The 14,713-nt window shown below is 41.3% G+C and overlaps 1 protein-coding gene across 2 annotated transcripts in view; it reads right to left on the reverse strand.

Moving 5' to 3' along the window:
- Positions 1-14,713, reverse strand: part of prkacba (protein kinase, cAMP-dependent, catalytic, beta a) — a 220,550-nt gene that overhangs the window by 18,382 nt on the left and 187,455 nt on the right. For both annotated transcript variants that reach the window (XM_059983748.1, XM_059983747.1), the window contains 2 exons: positions 9,724-9,822; positions 1,349-1,431 (listed from right to left, as the gene is read on the reverse strand). In XM_059983748.1, coding sequence (XP_059839731.1) covers positions 1,349-1,431; positions 9,724-9,822 — 182 coding nt within the window. The remainder of the gene's footprint in view (positions 1-1,348; positions 1,432-9,723; positions 9,823-14,713) is intronic.

The raw sequence follows: 14,713 nt of genomic DNA on the forward strand, positions 1-14,713 counted from the left end.
CTGCAGAGGGACTTAGGAGTCCTTGTGCAGAACACTCTGAAGGTTAACTTGCAGGTTGAATCAGTGGTGAGGAAGGCAAATGCCATGTTAGCATTCATTTCAAGATGTCTATTAGAGCAAGGATGTGATGCTGAGGCTTTATAAGGCACTGGTGAGGCCTCACCTTGAGTATTGTGAACAGTTTTGGGCTCCTCATCTTAGAAAAGATGTTTTGGCAGGAGGAGGTTCACAAGGATGACTCCAGGAAAGAAAGGGTTATCATATGATGAATGTTTGATGGCTTTGGGTCTGTACTTGCTGGAATTCAGAAGGTTGAGGGAGAATCTCATTGAAACCTTTCGCAAGTTGAAAGGCCTAGACAGAGTAGATGTGGAAAGGATGTTTCCCATGGTGGGCGAGTCTAGGACAAGAGGGCATAGCCACAGGATAGAGGGGCACCCTTTCATAACAGAGATGTGGAGAGATTTCTTTAGCCAAAGTGTGGTGAAGTTGTTGTCACATGCAGCTGTGAAGGCCAGGTCGTTAGGCATATTTAAGGCAGAGATTGATAGGTTCTTGGTTGGACATGGCATCAAAGGTTACTGGGAGAAGGCCGGGAACTGGGGTTGAGGAGGAGGTAGAAAAAAAGGATCAGCCATGATTGAATGGCAGAGCAAACTCGATGGGCCAGATGGCCTAATTCTGCTGCTATGTCTTATGGTATCGTCTCACACCCTGACTAATCAAGAGCCTATCAAAACCCACTTTAAATGTACTCCGTGTCTTGGTCTTCACAGCTGTCTGCGGCATTGAAATCCACAGATGCACTAATCTCAGGCTAAAGGAAAAGGAAGTCCTCCTAATCTCTATTCTCAATGAAAACTCCCTCTATCCTGAGGCTGTGCTCTCTGGTCCTAGACTCCCCCACCACAGGAAACATCCTCTATATCCACAGTATTTAGGCCTTCCAATATTCAATAGCTTTCAATGAGATTGTTCCTCATTCTTCTAAACTCTAGTGAGTACAGGCCCAAAGCCATTAAACACTGCTCATATGTTAATCCTTTTATTCCTGTAACCATTCTTGAGAACCTCAACTGAATCCTTTTCAATGCTAGCACATTTTCTTAGATAAGGGACATAAAAACTACTTACAATACTCCAAGTACGATCTAACCAATGCCTTATAAAGCCTCAGTGAGCTAAATGGCCTAATTTGGCTCCCATTACTTATGGATGATTCATTCAGGTTACTGGACAGGTTGCCTAGATGCTGACTTTTCAATAATGGACAGTGCCTGGAGGAACACTTATGGTCATCACAAATATTTTCTGTTATTCACCAGTTCATGGCTGAAGTAAACCTTACCTGAACCTTCCAATTCTTCTAAGATGTGAAAACATTTCACCACCTGGTACGTACTCCATCACCATATATAAATTAGAGTTGTCCTGAAACACAAAGTTAGACTATGAATTAAAGTGGTAACTGTGAACATTGAGTCCAATGATTACCTCTTTGTAATGAGCAAAACAGCAGAGAAAGCTACAGGTAAACTGAACTCCTGCAAATACCACCTGGGTTAAACACACTTAGTGGCCACTTTATTAGGTACACCTCCACACTCACTCATTAACACAAATATCTAATAAACCAATCAAGTGGTAGCAACTCAATGCATAGAAGCACAAAGACACGGTCAAGAAGTTGAGTTGTTTAAATCAAACATCAGAATGGGGACGAAATGTGATCTAAGTGACTTTGACTGTGAAATGATTGTTCGTGCCAGACGGGGTGGTTTGAGTATCTCAGAAGCTGTTGATCTCCTGAGATTTTCACGCATAACAGTCTCAACCAGTTTACGGAGAATGGTGTGAAAACTAACAACATCCAGTGAGGGGCAGTTTTGAGGGTGAAAGCACTTTTGTTAATGAGGGCTCAAAAAACAACGGCAAAACTGGTTCAAGCCGACAGTAACTCTAGTTACAACGGTGGTGTACAGAAAAACATCTTTGAATGCACATGTCAAGCCTTGAAGTGGATGGGCTATAAGCAGTATAAGAGCACAGTGGATTCCAGAGCTGTCCCTAATAAAGTGGCCACTGAGTGCACTTCCACTAAAGCAAACATAACTATTAAGTTGAGGGCAAGTTACTTATAAATAAAACTCCAAAGAAAAAGAAAACTGGTTTGTTATCACAGCAATGAAATATCTGCAAAAAATTCCAACCTAGATGTAAATTAATGTCAACATGGATGAAAAATCAATTATATTTGCCATATATATTTACAGGTATTAGGAATTTGTTGTGGTGTGTTGGTTAAGGTGCAATATTTAACAACTAACAACATTCCATAATTAAAGTTCACAGTTTGAAATACATTCATTATTAAATATATATACTATATAGCCTTGAGATTAGTTTCCTTACAGGCAGCCACAAAACAAAGAAACCATTTAAAAAAAAGACAGCTAAACACCCAACATACAGAAAAAAAATCATGCCAACAATAAAAGTAAGCAAACAACATTCAGAACTGAAGTTCATGAAAATGAGCCCACAGCCCCGAAGCCAGTAAGTCGATCCAGGCCACAGCTTCAGTTCAGCACAGAGGTGAGTAAACCTCGTAAGCAGCAAGCTAAACACCACTGAATTATATAAAGAATTATGTACAAGTTTATTAAAAAATAGTTAGAAGTACAGACATGGAATAAAACGTGCATAAATACATAAATGCCAGCACCTCTTTACAAAGTAAACATCATTATAAAAAGTGGTTTGAAGTGTTTACAGTACAGTGCAGTGACTAAGGTAAGAGAAGGTGGTGAGGTGCTTAGCTAGAATGGTTGATCAGATGAACTGCCTGGTGGAAGCAGCTTTTAGGATGGCGTGGTTTGCTTTAATAGAATCAGATTTAATATCACTGACATAGTTCAAGAAATTTGGCAGCAGCATTACAGTGCAATACATAAAAATACAAAAAGTTATAATTAGAAATCCAGTGGATTCCAGTTAATTGGACCATTGGTTAATCGGAGCAACTGCTTATTTGAGACAAATTCTTAAGAACAAAATCAAATCAAGAAAATAGCCAGGATTCCCTTCACTTATTTGGGACACTATGCCACTTAATTGGTACAGGAGACTTTTGCCGCACAGTGTCTAACTGGTGTCAGACTAATGCACTTGTGTGGCCATTAGACACACTGCTTAGAGTGAACAATTTTTAAAATAGCATCAGTTGCGTGTATTTGTGTTCAAAACTATTTGGCACTGATAGTTGGCAACAAATAACCTGTAAGTCAATTCAGAACTGTTTGGCTTTCTACAGTTTCAAGCATTCAGGATGGGAGATGTTAAAAAGGTCGGGAGTGAAAATGAAATGATTTCACTTCTTCAATAAGTTAAAAATTATGAAGAATTTGAAGTTATTGACAATCATCTTGATACTAAAATTAAGACGAAGATTTGAAGGATTCAGATGTCAATAACATTCTATGAAGGCAGTCCACAATCTACACTGGATGTCTTTTGTTCATTCAATCAAAAGAATGCATATACTGGATGAATTCCTCTGTCAATAACTATTAGGAGCAAATGAGTTTAATAGTACTGTAGTAGTATTGATAGTGTTTTAACTTGTTCTGTATTTCATTTAAATACTGTACACAATTAAATAATAATAGTTAAATAATAGTCTGTCTTTTTTATACCTTTTTAACTATTTCTGTGAAACTTCAGCTAAATGGACAGCTGCTTCAATGGGCCAAAATGTACTGGTCACAATGTGTCTTAATTAACCAGAATCCACTGTATATATAAAAAAACATTAAATAATGAGAGTTAAAAGAATGCAAAAATAGTGAGGTAGTGTTCATGAATCGGTTTATTGTCTGTTCAGAAATCTGATGGCAGAGGGGAAAAAGCCGTTGTTAAAACATTGAGTGTGAGATTTCAGGCTCCTGTACTTCCTCCTTGGTGGAAGTAAGAAGACAGCATGCCCTACTGTGTTTTTCAGAAGGGAGTTGAAACAATTTTAGGAACAGAACAATGATAACTGGTTTAAATGGAACAGTAAGGCACAAAAAACCATATCTAAGCATTTTTAAGTTTCCTCCAGCATTTTCTGTGTTCCTCCAGATTCCCAGCACCTCTTGTGTCTTATTTTTATTAGTCACACAAATCAGATTGAAAGTTCACAGTAAATTTATTATCAGAGTAAACATGTTGCCATATTCAACCCTGAGATTCATTTTCTTACAGACATTCATAGTAAATGCAAAGAAACACAATAGAATCAAGACCACACTCATGATAGGCGAACAACCATTGTGCAAAGGACACTACACAAATGCAAAAAGAATAAAGTAATAATAAAAATAAATGATCAATAAACATTAAGAATATGCAATGAAGAGACCTTGAAAGTGAACCGACAGGTTGTGGGAACATTTCAGTGGAGTGAAGTTATTCCTTCTTCAGCCTGAATATTGAGCAGTAATATATTTTCCTGAACCTGGCTGAGTGGATCCTGAGGCTTCTGTACCTCCTTCCTGATGACAGAAGCGAGCATTGCCTGGATGGTGGGGGTGCTTTATGATGGATGCTGTTTTCCTGCAACAGTACTCCATGTAGATCTGTTTAATGGTGGGGAGGGCTTTACCCGTGATGCATTGGGCTTTTCCATTCAAGGCTATTGGTATTTCCACACCAGGCTACGATACGTGTTGATGTAACCCTGGTTATTTCTACTGTAATTACAATTGCTGCTCAGGACACACTAAATACTAAATTTTGCCTTCATCGTTTGAACACTACCCATCATAGTGGTCAGGCGGGTTGAATTTACTGTGGATTTGTTCAACATTCCCTCTAATATTTTTTAACAACTGCGAGGACCAACCAGTGCTCTGGGCAGGAAATGTTTTAACACAACCTGAAAACTGCATGGCACTTGAAGTGTTTTTCTTTTGTTATTAATGGGATGCATGAGGAGTCCAGGGAGGGGTAGCGCCTCTGGTGATGGGGCTTGTTGTGTCCATTCTGGGACAGCTCACTCACCTTTGGTCCTCACTGGACACTCAGCTCTCACCTGTGGCTCCAAGTAGCTGTTTGCATTCAACACTGATGGTTGGGTTAAACCAGGTAAGGGTAGCTGAAACACTCTGTATTCTGGTGAGATAGGGAGATGCCTGTCTTGGCATGTGGAGTCAACTCTGGTGGACTCTACAGTGAAAGGGCAACGCTCTGAGGAGAGCAAAGGGCATGACAAGGCACAGAAGAGTTCACGGTCATGTTTGCGACACTTGTTCGTTCCACTGGATCCGGACTTTGGAGTGCAATGGCCTTTCCACTTGAAGAACTCTCTTGCACAGGTTTCCTGTCATTGTCGGACATGATGGACAACCACCACATACTATGAACATTTAGAGTAAAAATCAAAAAAATGACGTACTCTTGATTTTATTTATTAACTGAAGGTTATAATGAAATACAGTACAACAAAGAAAATCTTTCATATTTCATAAACTTTTAAATACGTTCAGCAGGCCAGTGGTTTATTAACAATGAGCTAGCTATTGACTTCCACAGTACAGTGTCATTTGAAACACTGACAATGTAAATACGTTGAAACACTAAAACGTTTCAAAGTAAAAGCTTTGGTATGTTTATTATTTGGAAAATTTATAGATTATATTTATTTACTATTAATTACAGGGCATTTCATAATTATATTAACATGGATTTCAAAATAAGCATAATTTAAAAATAATAGTAAGATTATATATAAGAACATTCTAGCTGCGCAGCTTAGAGGGAACAGTGAACTTGCTCACAGTTCAAAGCAAATTTTATCATCAAGGTTTCAAAATATGTCACCACATATAACCGAGATTCATTTTTCTGTGCGCATATTCAGCAAATCAATTGAACAGTAACCATAACAGGATCAATGAAAGACCAACCAGAGTGCAGAAGACAACAAACTATGCAAATGCAAATATAAATAAATAGCAATAAATAACAAGAAAATGAGATAATGAGATACAGAGTCTTTAAAAGTGAGATCATTGGTTGTAGGGACAGTACATTGATGGGGCAAGTGAAGTTGAGTATAGTTATCCCCTTTTCTTCAAGAGCCTGATGGTGGGGTAGCAACTGTTCTTGAATCTGCTGGTATGAATCGTGAGGCTCTCGTACCTTCTACCCGATGGCAACAGTAAGAAGAGAGCACATCCTAGGTGGTGGGGATCTCCAAAGATAGATGCTGCTTTCCTATGACTGTGTTTCATGTAAATGGCTTTGGACCCGTACTCACTGGAATTTAGAAAAATGTGTGGAGATCTTATTGAAACCTACCGAATGTTGAAAGGTCTAGATAAGGTAGATTTGTGAGGATGTTCCCTCTGGTGGTGGTATCTAGGGCACAACCTTAAAATTGAGGGGCAACCTTTTAGAACTGAAGGAAGGAGAGTTTTTTTTAGCCGAAGAGTAATGAATCTGTGGAATGCTCTGCCACAGACTGCGGTGGAGGCCAAGTCCGTGGGTATATTTAAAGCAAAAGTTGATGGATTCCTGATTGGTCGGGGCATCAAGGGATATGGGAGAGGGCAGGTGTATGGAGTTGAATGGGACGCAGGATCAGCCAAGGTGGAATGGCAGAGATGAATGGCCTAATTCTGCTCCTATGTCTAATGGTCTTTTAGATGTGCTCAATTGTTGGGAGGGCTTTATTCCTTCATGAATAATCAGTTATTGTCAGAAGAAATTGCCAACCATGAAAGGCTATTGTTTTTGTTTGAACACCAAGTAGGTTTACAAGGAGTTTATAGTTTTGGATGGGTCCTGAAGTTTGGTACAAAGGAACAAATCGGCATGGTAATGCATTACTTTACAATGTCAGTGATCACTGATCAGCAATCAATTCCTGCTGTTGTCTGTAAGGAGTTTGTGTTCTCCCTATGGCCATGTGGGCTTCCTCTGGGTGCTCTGGTTTCCTCCCACATTCTAAAGGCACACAGATGAAGGTTAGTGAGCTGTGGTAATGCTGTGTTGGCGCCAGAAGTGTGATGACAATTGCAGGCTGCCTCCAGCAATCCTCACTAATTTGATTTGGTGCAAACATTACATTTCTCTGTAGTTGACATACAAGTGAAAACACAGCCTTTCATGATCCCAGAACATATCTTACATGTTAAGAAAAGCTCATCAACAGCTCTACTTTCTGTGGAGGCTGAAAAGCTGGATTTTGTACATCCACACTCACATCATTCTACAAATGCACAGTACAGCATTCTAACAAGCTGCATCATTGCACTGTGCTGGACGGGAAGGCTCTACATTGGGTAGTCAAAACTGCCCAACATATCACTGGCACCAGCCTACCCACCATCAAGGTGACAGGAAAAGGCCAGTAATATCATGTAGGGTCCCACCCACCCTACTCCTGGACTGTTGTCCCACTCCCATTAGGGAGGAGGCTATGCCAATCCCACAAGACTCAGAAACAGTTACTTTTCCCAAGCAGTAAAGCTGATCAACACCTCCACCCACCAAGTCCACCACTATATTATTTCCCGTCAGTCACCTTATGTACAACCTAACATCACTTTATGGACATAACATCAATGCATATAAACTACCTTTTGCATCTGTATTCATTATTTTAAAAAATTATTATTGTGTTCTTTTACTTATTGCGTTTTTTGTGCTGCAACAGATTCGGAATAACAATTATTTTATTCTCCTTTGCACTTGTGCACTGGAAAAGACATTGTACAATCTTGATTGATTATTTAATGAAGCTAATCTTCTCGTCTCTTTAAAGGAATGCCTTTTAAAGAGCCTGGAGTTATGATTTTAAATTGGAGTAATCAAACAGCAGAATGCAGTGAAAACTGAGGAAGTCCATCAAGTAAAATCGAGTGACACCAATCCACATAAAGATCTGGCATACTGACTGATCAGATGTTCTGATATGATTTTAGTCGCTTCTGATACAAATATGTACAAGCTGAAGGAAATGAAGTCTAAGTTGGCCAAACCACATTATTAGTAACTTCTTAAGCAATGACGAACAGCAAAATTGCACAAGTGAAGTTGCCAGCAAAGCTGCCAACTGGCAGGGAGCTTTGCTAGCACACTACTGGAATGAAAAGCCAGGAATCATTCAATGTTTGTGTATAGTTTGATCCACTATAACCAACAAAGTAACAGTACAAACTGAGGAACATTCACAAAATGCGGGAGGAACTCAGCAGGTCAGGCAGCATCTATGGAGAAGTATAAACAGTTGACATCCTGGACAGAGACACCTCATCAGGACTGGGAAGGAAGGGGGAAGAAGCCAGAGTAAGAAGGAGCGGGGAGGGGAGCAAGTACAAGCTGGCAGGTGATGGGTAAGACTAGGTGAGGTGGAAGGTTAATCTTCAGATATGGAACAATATGTGTATAAATTCCAGCATGTACTTACAATGTAAACAGCATTATTAAAGTGGTTAAAATGTTTACAGTGCTATGATGGGGGTAAACTGATCTTTTATGTTGCCCTATCTAGTATTAAAACCCAACTCCAACAACTAGCAATGAAGGAGCATAAGATTGCGATTAAAGCAATTCTTCTCACTGTTAAGTCCTAATAGAGCAACAGAGTAATACTGCACAAAATCTTGACAGCTTCCAGGTCTCAACTTCATGGACTTTCAAGACCTCACATAATTAGGATACACAACCACTCCTCTCTTCCCATCATCCTCAACATGTGTACCCCCCTCCCCCATCTCTTATGGCATTTATTTTTTGTGTTGCATCAGATCTGGAGTAACAATTATTGCATTCTCCTTTATATTTGTGTATTAGAAATGACATTAAACAGCATACAAAATTATGCGGGGTATTGGATAGGATAAATACAAGCAGGCTTTTCCCACTGAAGTTGTGTGGGATTACAACTAGAAGTCATGGGTTAAGGGTGAAAGGTGAATTGCTTAAGGGGAATATGAGCAGAAACTTCTTCACTCAGAGGGTCATGAGAGTATGGAACAAACTGGCAGTACAAATGGTGCACGCAAGCTCAATTTCAACGTTTAAGAGAAGCTTAGACAGGTACATGGATGGTAGGCATATGGAGGGCTTTGGTCCCAGTGTAGGTAGATGGCAATAGGGTGTTTAAATGGTTCAAGAGAGTAGATGGGCCAAATGGCCTGTTTTTGTGGTACACCTTTCTATGACTATGACTTCCATGACTCTAATCTTGAGTAAAAGTTGAAAGTCTTCTTTGAATCCTATTCAGTCCTCTTCAATACATAAAATTTTTAGAAATTCTCTGAGTGTGGGGCTGATTTATTCAAAGGGCTCATAATCCATTTTAAAGATATGGAATGATTAAGATTAGCTTTACTTTTTACTTGAATAAAATTAAGATTAGTTTTAATTGTCACACGTACATTGAAATGCATAGTGAAATGAATTGTTAATGTCACATCAAATCAGTGAGGATGTGCTGAGGCAGCCTGCAAGTGTCGGCACCTACATAGCAAGCCCACAACTCACCAACTCTAACGGTATGTTTTTGAGATGTGGAAGGAAACTGGAGCACCCGGAGGAAAGCTATGCAGCTATGGGGAGAATGTACAAACTCCTTACAGATAGAGGTAAGAATAGAACCCAATCTTACACTAAATGATAGGCTGTACTGTCACATCAATGCACTTTCAAAGTCTGATGTTATGAATTATTTACCTTGAAGGAATACTCCAATTTCACCAGAAATGGGAAATTAACTGCTTGCAATATTCTCTTCTCATTGAGTGTGTGTTCGATTTGTTTCAGTTTGACAACCTACAACACAAAAACATCAATTAACATTCACAGTGAATGGATTACACTGCTAATTTGTGCAATCGTCATTCATTTTATTGTAACATAAGAACGTAAGAGATAGGAGCAGGAGTAGGCCAATCGGCCCCTCAAGCCTGCTCCACCATTCAACAAGATCATGGCTGATCCAATCTTAACTCTAGTTATCACCGAATCCCACAAGGCAACAATGCCAACCAACAGGGCACTATGCCGCCCATTTTATTTTATTATTCATCCCGCCCAAACCCACGTGATCACCCGGGGAAAAAAAAAACGATTTGCCAATTGAGGAGAAAAAATCTGGAAAATTCCTCTCCGACCCATCCAAGCTATCGAAAACTGGTCCAGGAAATCACATGGCTGATCTAAACCTAGCCTCATGTCCACTTACCTGCTCGCTCACCGTATCCCCTAATGCCATTTTTATCCTGGAAAATGTCTATCTCCGTTTTGAATTTATTGAGTGTAGTAGCTTCCACAGCTCTCTGGGGCAGTAAATTCCACAGCCCCACTACCCTCTGAGTGAAGAAATTTCTGCTCATCTCAGTCCTGGAACGGCATCCCCTTATTTTAAGATTATGCCCCCTAGTCCTAGTTTCACCCATCATTGGGAACATTCTCCCCGCATCCACCTGATCAAGCCCCTTCACAATCTTATATGTTTCAATAAGATCGCCTCTCATTCTTCGGAACTTCAATGAGTAGAGTCCCAATCTACTCAACCTCACATCATACATCAACCCACCCATCCCCGGAATTAACCTAGTGAACCTTCTCTGCACTGCCTCGAGAGCCAGTATATCCTTTCTTAAATATGGACACCAGAACTGCACGCAGTACTCCAGGTGTGGTCTCACCAATACCCAGTACAACTGCAGTAAGACCTCCCTGTTCTTATACTCCATCCCCCTAGCAACAAAAGCCAGCATTCCATTGGCCTTCTTGACCACCTGCTGCACTTGCATACTAACTTCATGGGTAAGTATGAAAAAAGCAACATGTAAATCTCATCAGGGATAACCAGTGAATATCCATGATATCAATACTCTCTATTCATATTATTTGATTGTTACCCCTTCATTTGGGGTGGGAGAAGAGAAATGAGTCTTGTCTAAACAGTTAAAGTTTGGTCCAAATTTACAACAGAATGTGAAAATACAGTAAGATGAAGAGTTTAATTCCACACTGTGTCTTGCATTGAAGACACAGTGCTTATTTATTTATTCATTGAGATACAGTGTGGAGTAGGCCCTTCGAATTGCGCTGCCCAGCAACCACTGAGTTAATCCTAGCCTAATCACAGGACAATTTACAATGACCAATTAATCTACTAAGTGGCATATTGGAACATGGAAGGAAACCGGAATACCCGGAGAAATCCCATACATTCCACAGGAGGACATACAGACTCCTTACAGAAGATGCTGGAAATGAACTCTGAACTCTGACACCATGAGCTGTAATAGTGTCGCGTTAGCCGCAGCGCTACAGTGGTGCCAATGTTGAAAGCAAGACTCATCACACCATCTCCTGCTTACTAGGCTTACTCTTACAAAGGACCTCAAAACTGTAAGAATTTCTTACCTTGCAGGGTTCCCTTCCTTCTATAATCTACAGACTGTTAAAATGCAATCCTGGCATCACCTAACCACTCAGTGTTGATTTATCTTGTCTTCACTACTACTCTTTTCATTTCTGGTCCTGCACAGTGTTCTGTACTATGGCCCTGGCCTTTCACATTTTACCTGGGTTACTCAATAACAGAAACAAAGAGAAAGTTAAGCAGGCATTAATTAACTCTATAGATATTAGACACTCTTACTTAGCAGATGTACTGTATATTCTAATTTATTATTAGAACTCAATTAAAAATAGAAAAACCAATTCCCAGCACCACCACTGTGACCAAAGCATCATCAATGTTATTTTAAGTTTCATGAACTTTAAAAAAAATATTTATTTATGTAACGATACTGCAACAGATCATTCTGGCCCTTTGAGATGTGCTGCCCAACAACCCATCTATTTAACCCCACCCTATTCACAGGTTGTACTAACTGGTTCCTCTTTTGGACCGTAGGAGGAAACTGAAGTACCTAGAGGAAACCCATGTGCACATGGGAAGAACATACAAACTTTCTTCCAGAGAACTGAACTCTGAACTTCAACACCCTGATCTGTATCAGTGTTGTACTAATCACTACCCTACTGTGGTGTCTAATGGTAGTGGAGTTTTGTTGTGGGATTCCTGCTTGGACAGACTACATTCATAGTTCTCCTCATATGACAACTGAACCACAGTATCACCTTCAATATGAGAGATCATGACTTTGTGGTTCATTGAAACAAGTGAGGGGTACTAATTTTTTTTGGGGGGGAGAGTCTAACATAAGTATACTGTACATGTCAGGACCTTTAAGAGCCGTGATGGACATAGAAATGGGGTGTAAACAAGTAGATAGGGTACAAAAGGCAGCACATGACATACCTGCCTTCATCAGTTGAGACACTGTTATTGGGTACATACAAGTTGACAAGTCACATTTAGAGCCATATTCCTCTCACATCCAAGCATCAATCGAACTGTGTTGAATGAAATTCGATCCTCCACAACCTGTCAGAGTAGCAGCTAACATAAAGACACCACCCATCCCAAACACTCTCTTTTTCAAGCCATAGAGAACAAGGTGGATGATCTTAAAGGGAGACTCACCTACTGCAAGGAGATGCAGAACTGCTGTGTATTCTGTTTCACAGAGAACTGGCTCTCCACTGCCACCCCTGACTGTGCCATCCGACCAGAGGGATTTTCGATCAATCGGATGGACCGCATGGCGTCTTCGGGCAAGACGAAGGGAGGTGGTGTCTGCCTACTGATCAACACAGCGTGGTGCTCGGACACAGTGGCACTGACAAGCCCCTGCAGTCCGGACCTGGAACATCTGTTGGTGAAGTGTCGTCCCTATTATCTGCCACGGGAATTTACCTCGGTCATACTGACAGCGGTCAACATTCCCCCCCAGGCAGACGTGGAGTGTGCTGTGAATACACTATGCCAACATCAGTGAACTTGAGACCAGGTATCCGGAGGCATTGCTTGTTACAGCTGGGGACTTTAACCAGGCCAACCTCAGAAAAGTGCTGCCAAAGTTGTACCAACATGTCTCCTGCTCCACTAGAGGCCCGAATATTCTTGACCACTGCTACATAGCGGTCAAGGATGGCTACCGTTCCATCCAACGACCTCACTTCGGAAAATCGGATCATCAGGCCATACTCCTCCTCTCGGCTTACAAACAGAAACTGAAGCGGGAGGTCACAGTGTCAAAAGTGGTGTCGTGTTGGATAGAGGAAATGGATGAGGTCCTCCGTGACTGCTTTGAATCGGTGGACTGGTTAGTATTCAAGGACTCGGCAGCTAACCTCGATGAGTATGCCTCAGCTGTCATGGACTTTTTCTGGAAATGCACAGAGGACTGTGTGTGCAAAACGATCCGGGTATTCCCTAACCAGAAGACTAAGACTAAGGAGCTGGTGGTGGATCTGAGGAGGGCTAAGGCACCGGTGACCCCTGGTTCCATCCAAGGGGTTAGTGTGGACATAGTGGAGGATTACAAATACCTGGAGATATGAATGGACAATAAACTGGACTGGTCAAAGAACACTGAGGCTGTCTACAAGAAGGGTCAGAGCCGTCTCTATTTTCTGAGGAGATTGAGGTCCTTTAACATCTGCCGGACGATGCTGAGGATGTTCTACGAGGCTGTGGTGGCCAGTGCTATCATGTTTGCTGTTGTGTGCTGGGGCAGCAGGCTGAGGGTAGCAGACACCAACAGAATCAACAAACTCATTGTAAGGCCAGTGATGTTGTGGGGGTGGAACTGGATTCTCTAACGGCGGAGTCTGAAAAGAGGATGCTGTCCAAATTGCATGCCATCTTCGACAATGACTCCCATCCACTCCATAATGTATTGGTTAGGCACAGGAGTACATTCAGCCAGAGGCTCATTCCATCAAGATGTAACACCGAGCGTCATAGGAAGTCATTCCTACCTGTGGCCATCAAACTTTACAACTCCTCCCTCGGAGTGTCAGACACCCTGTGACAATAGGCTGGTCCTGGACTCATTTCCACTTGGCATGATTAACTTATTATTATTTAATTATTTATGGTTTCTTTTGCTATATTTCTTCACTATTCTTGGTTGGTGCAGCTGTAACGAAACCCAATTTCCCTCGGGATCAATAAAGTATGTCTGTCTGTCTGGAAGCCTTGGATGAATTATGAGGTCCAGTCCCTTTTGAAGGCTACAACTGCGACTTTTAGGTCCGGAGATACCAGGCGCTACACGGAATCTAGGCGTGAACTCTGGAAGGTCATTAAGGGCTCCAAGAGGCAATATCAAGCCAAGTTGGAAGCCCAGGCTAACCAGTGGGATGCCAGTAGACTATAGCAGGGTCTAAATGAGATCACTGGATGCAAAGAAAAGGCTGGGAATATCAATAACTGTAGCGCTTCTCTTCCTGACAAATTTAACGTATTCTACGCAAGAATCAAACAGAAGAGGAATGTCCCACCCCCTCTGGATGAACCGGACCTGGTGACATCAAGATTCATCGTCACTGAGGAAGACGTTAGAAGAGCCTTCCTGAAGATAAATCCAAGGAAGGCGACGGGCCCAGATGGCATCCCGGGGCGGGTTCTCCGGGCCCATGCAAGCGAGCTAGCTGGAGTATTTGCTGACATCTTCAACTGCTCCTTGCTTCAGTCTAAGATCCCCTCATGTTTTAAGAAGGCAACCATAATCCCGATGCCAAAGAAAAGCAAGGTGGCATGCCTGAATGAATACCGACCTGTGGCTCTAACATC

The sequence above is a fragment of the Hypanus sabinus genome, chromosome 11, assembly GCF_030144855.1.
Source record: "Hypanus sabinus isolate sHypSab1 chromosome 11, sHypSab1.hap1, whole genome shotgun sequence".
Taxonomy (NCBI): domain Eukaryota; kingdom Metazoa; phylum Chordata; class Chondrichthyes; order Myliobatiformes; family Dasyatidae; genus Hypanus; species Hypanus sabinus.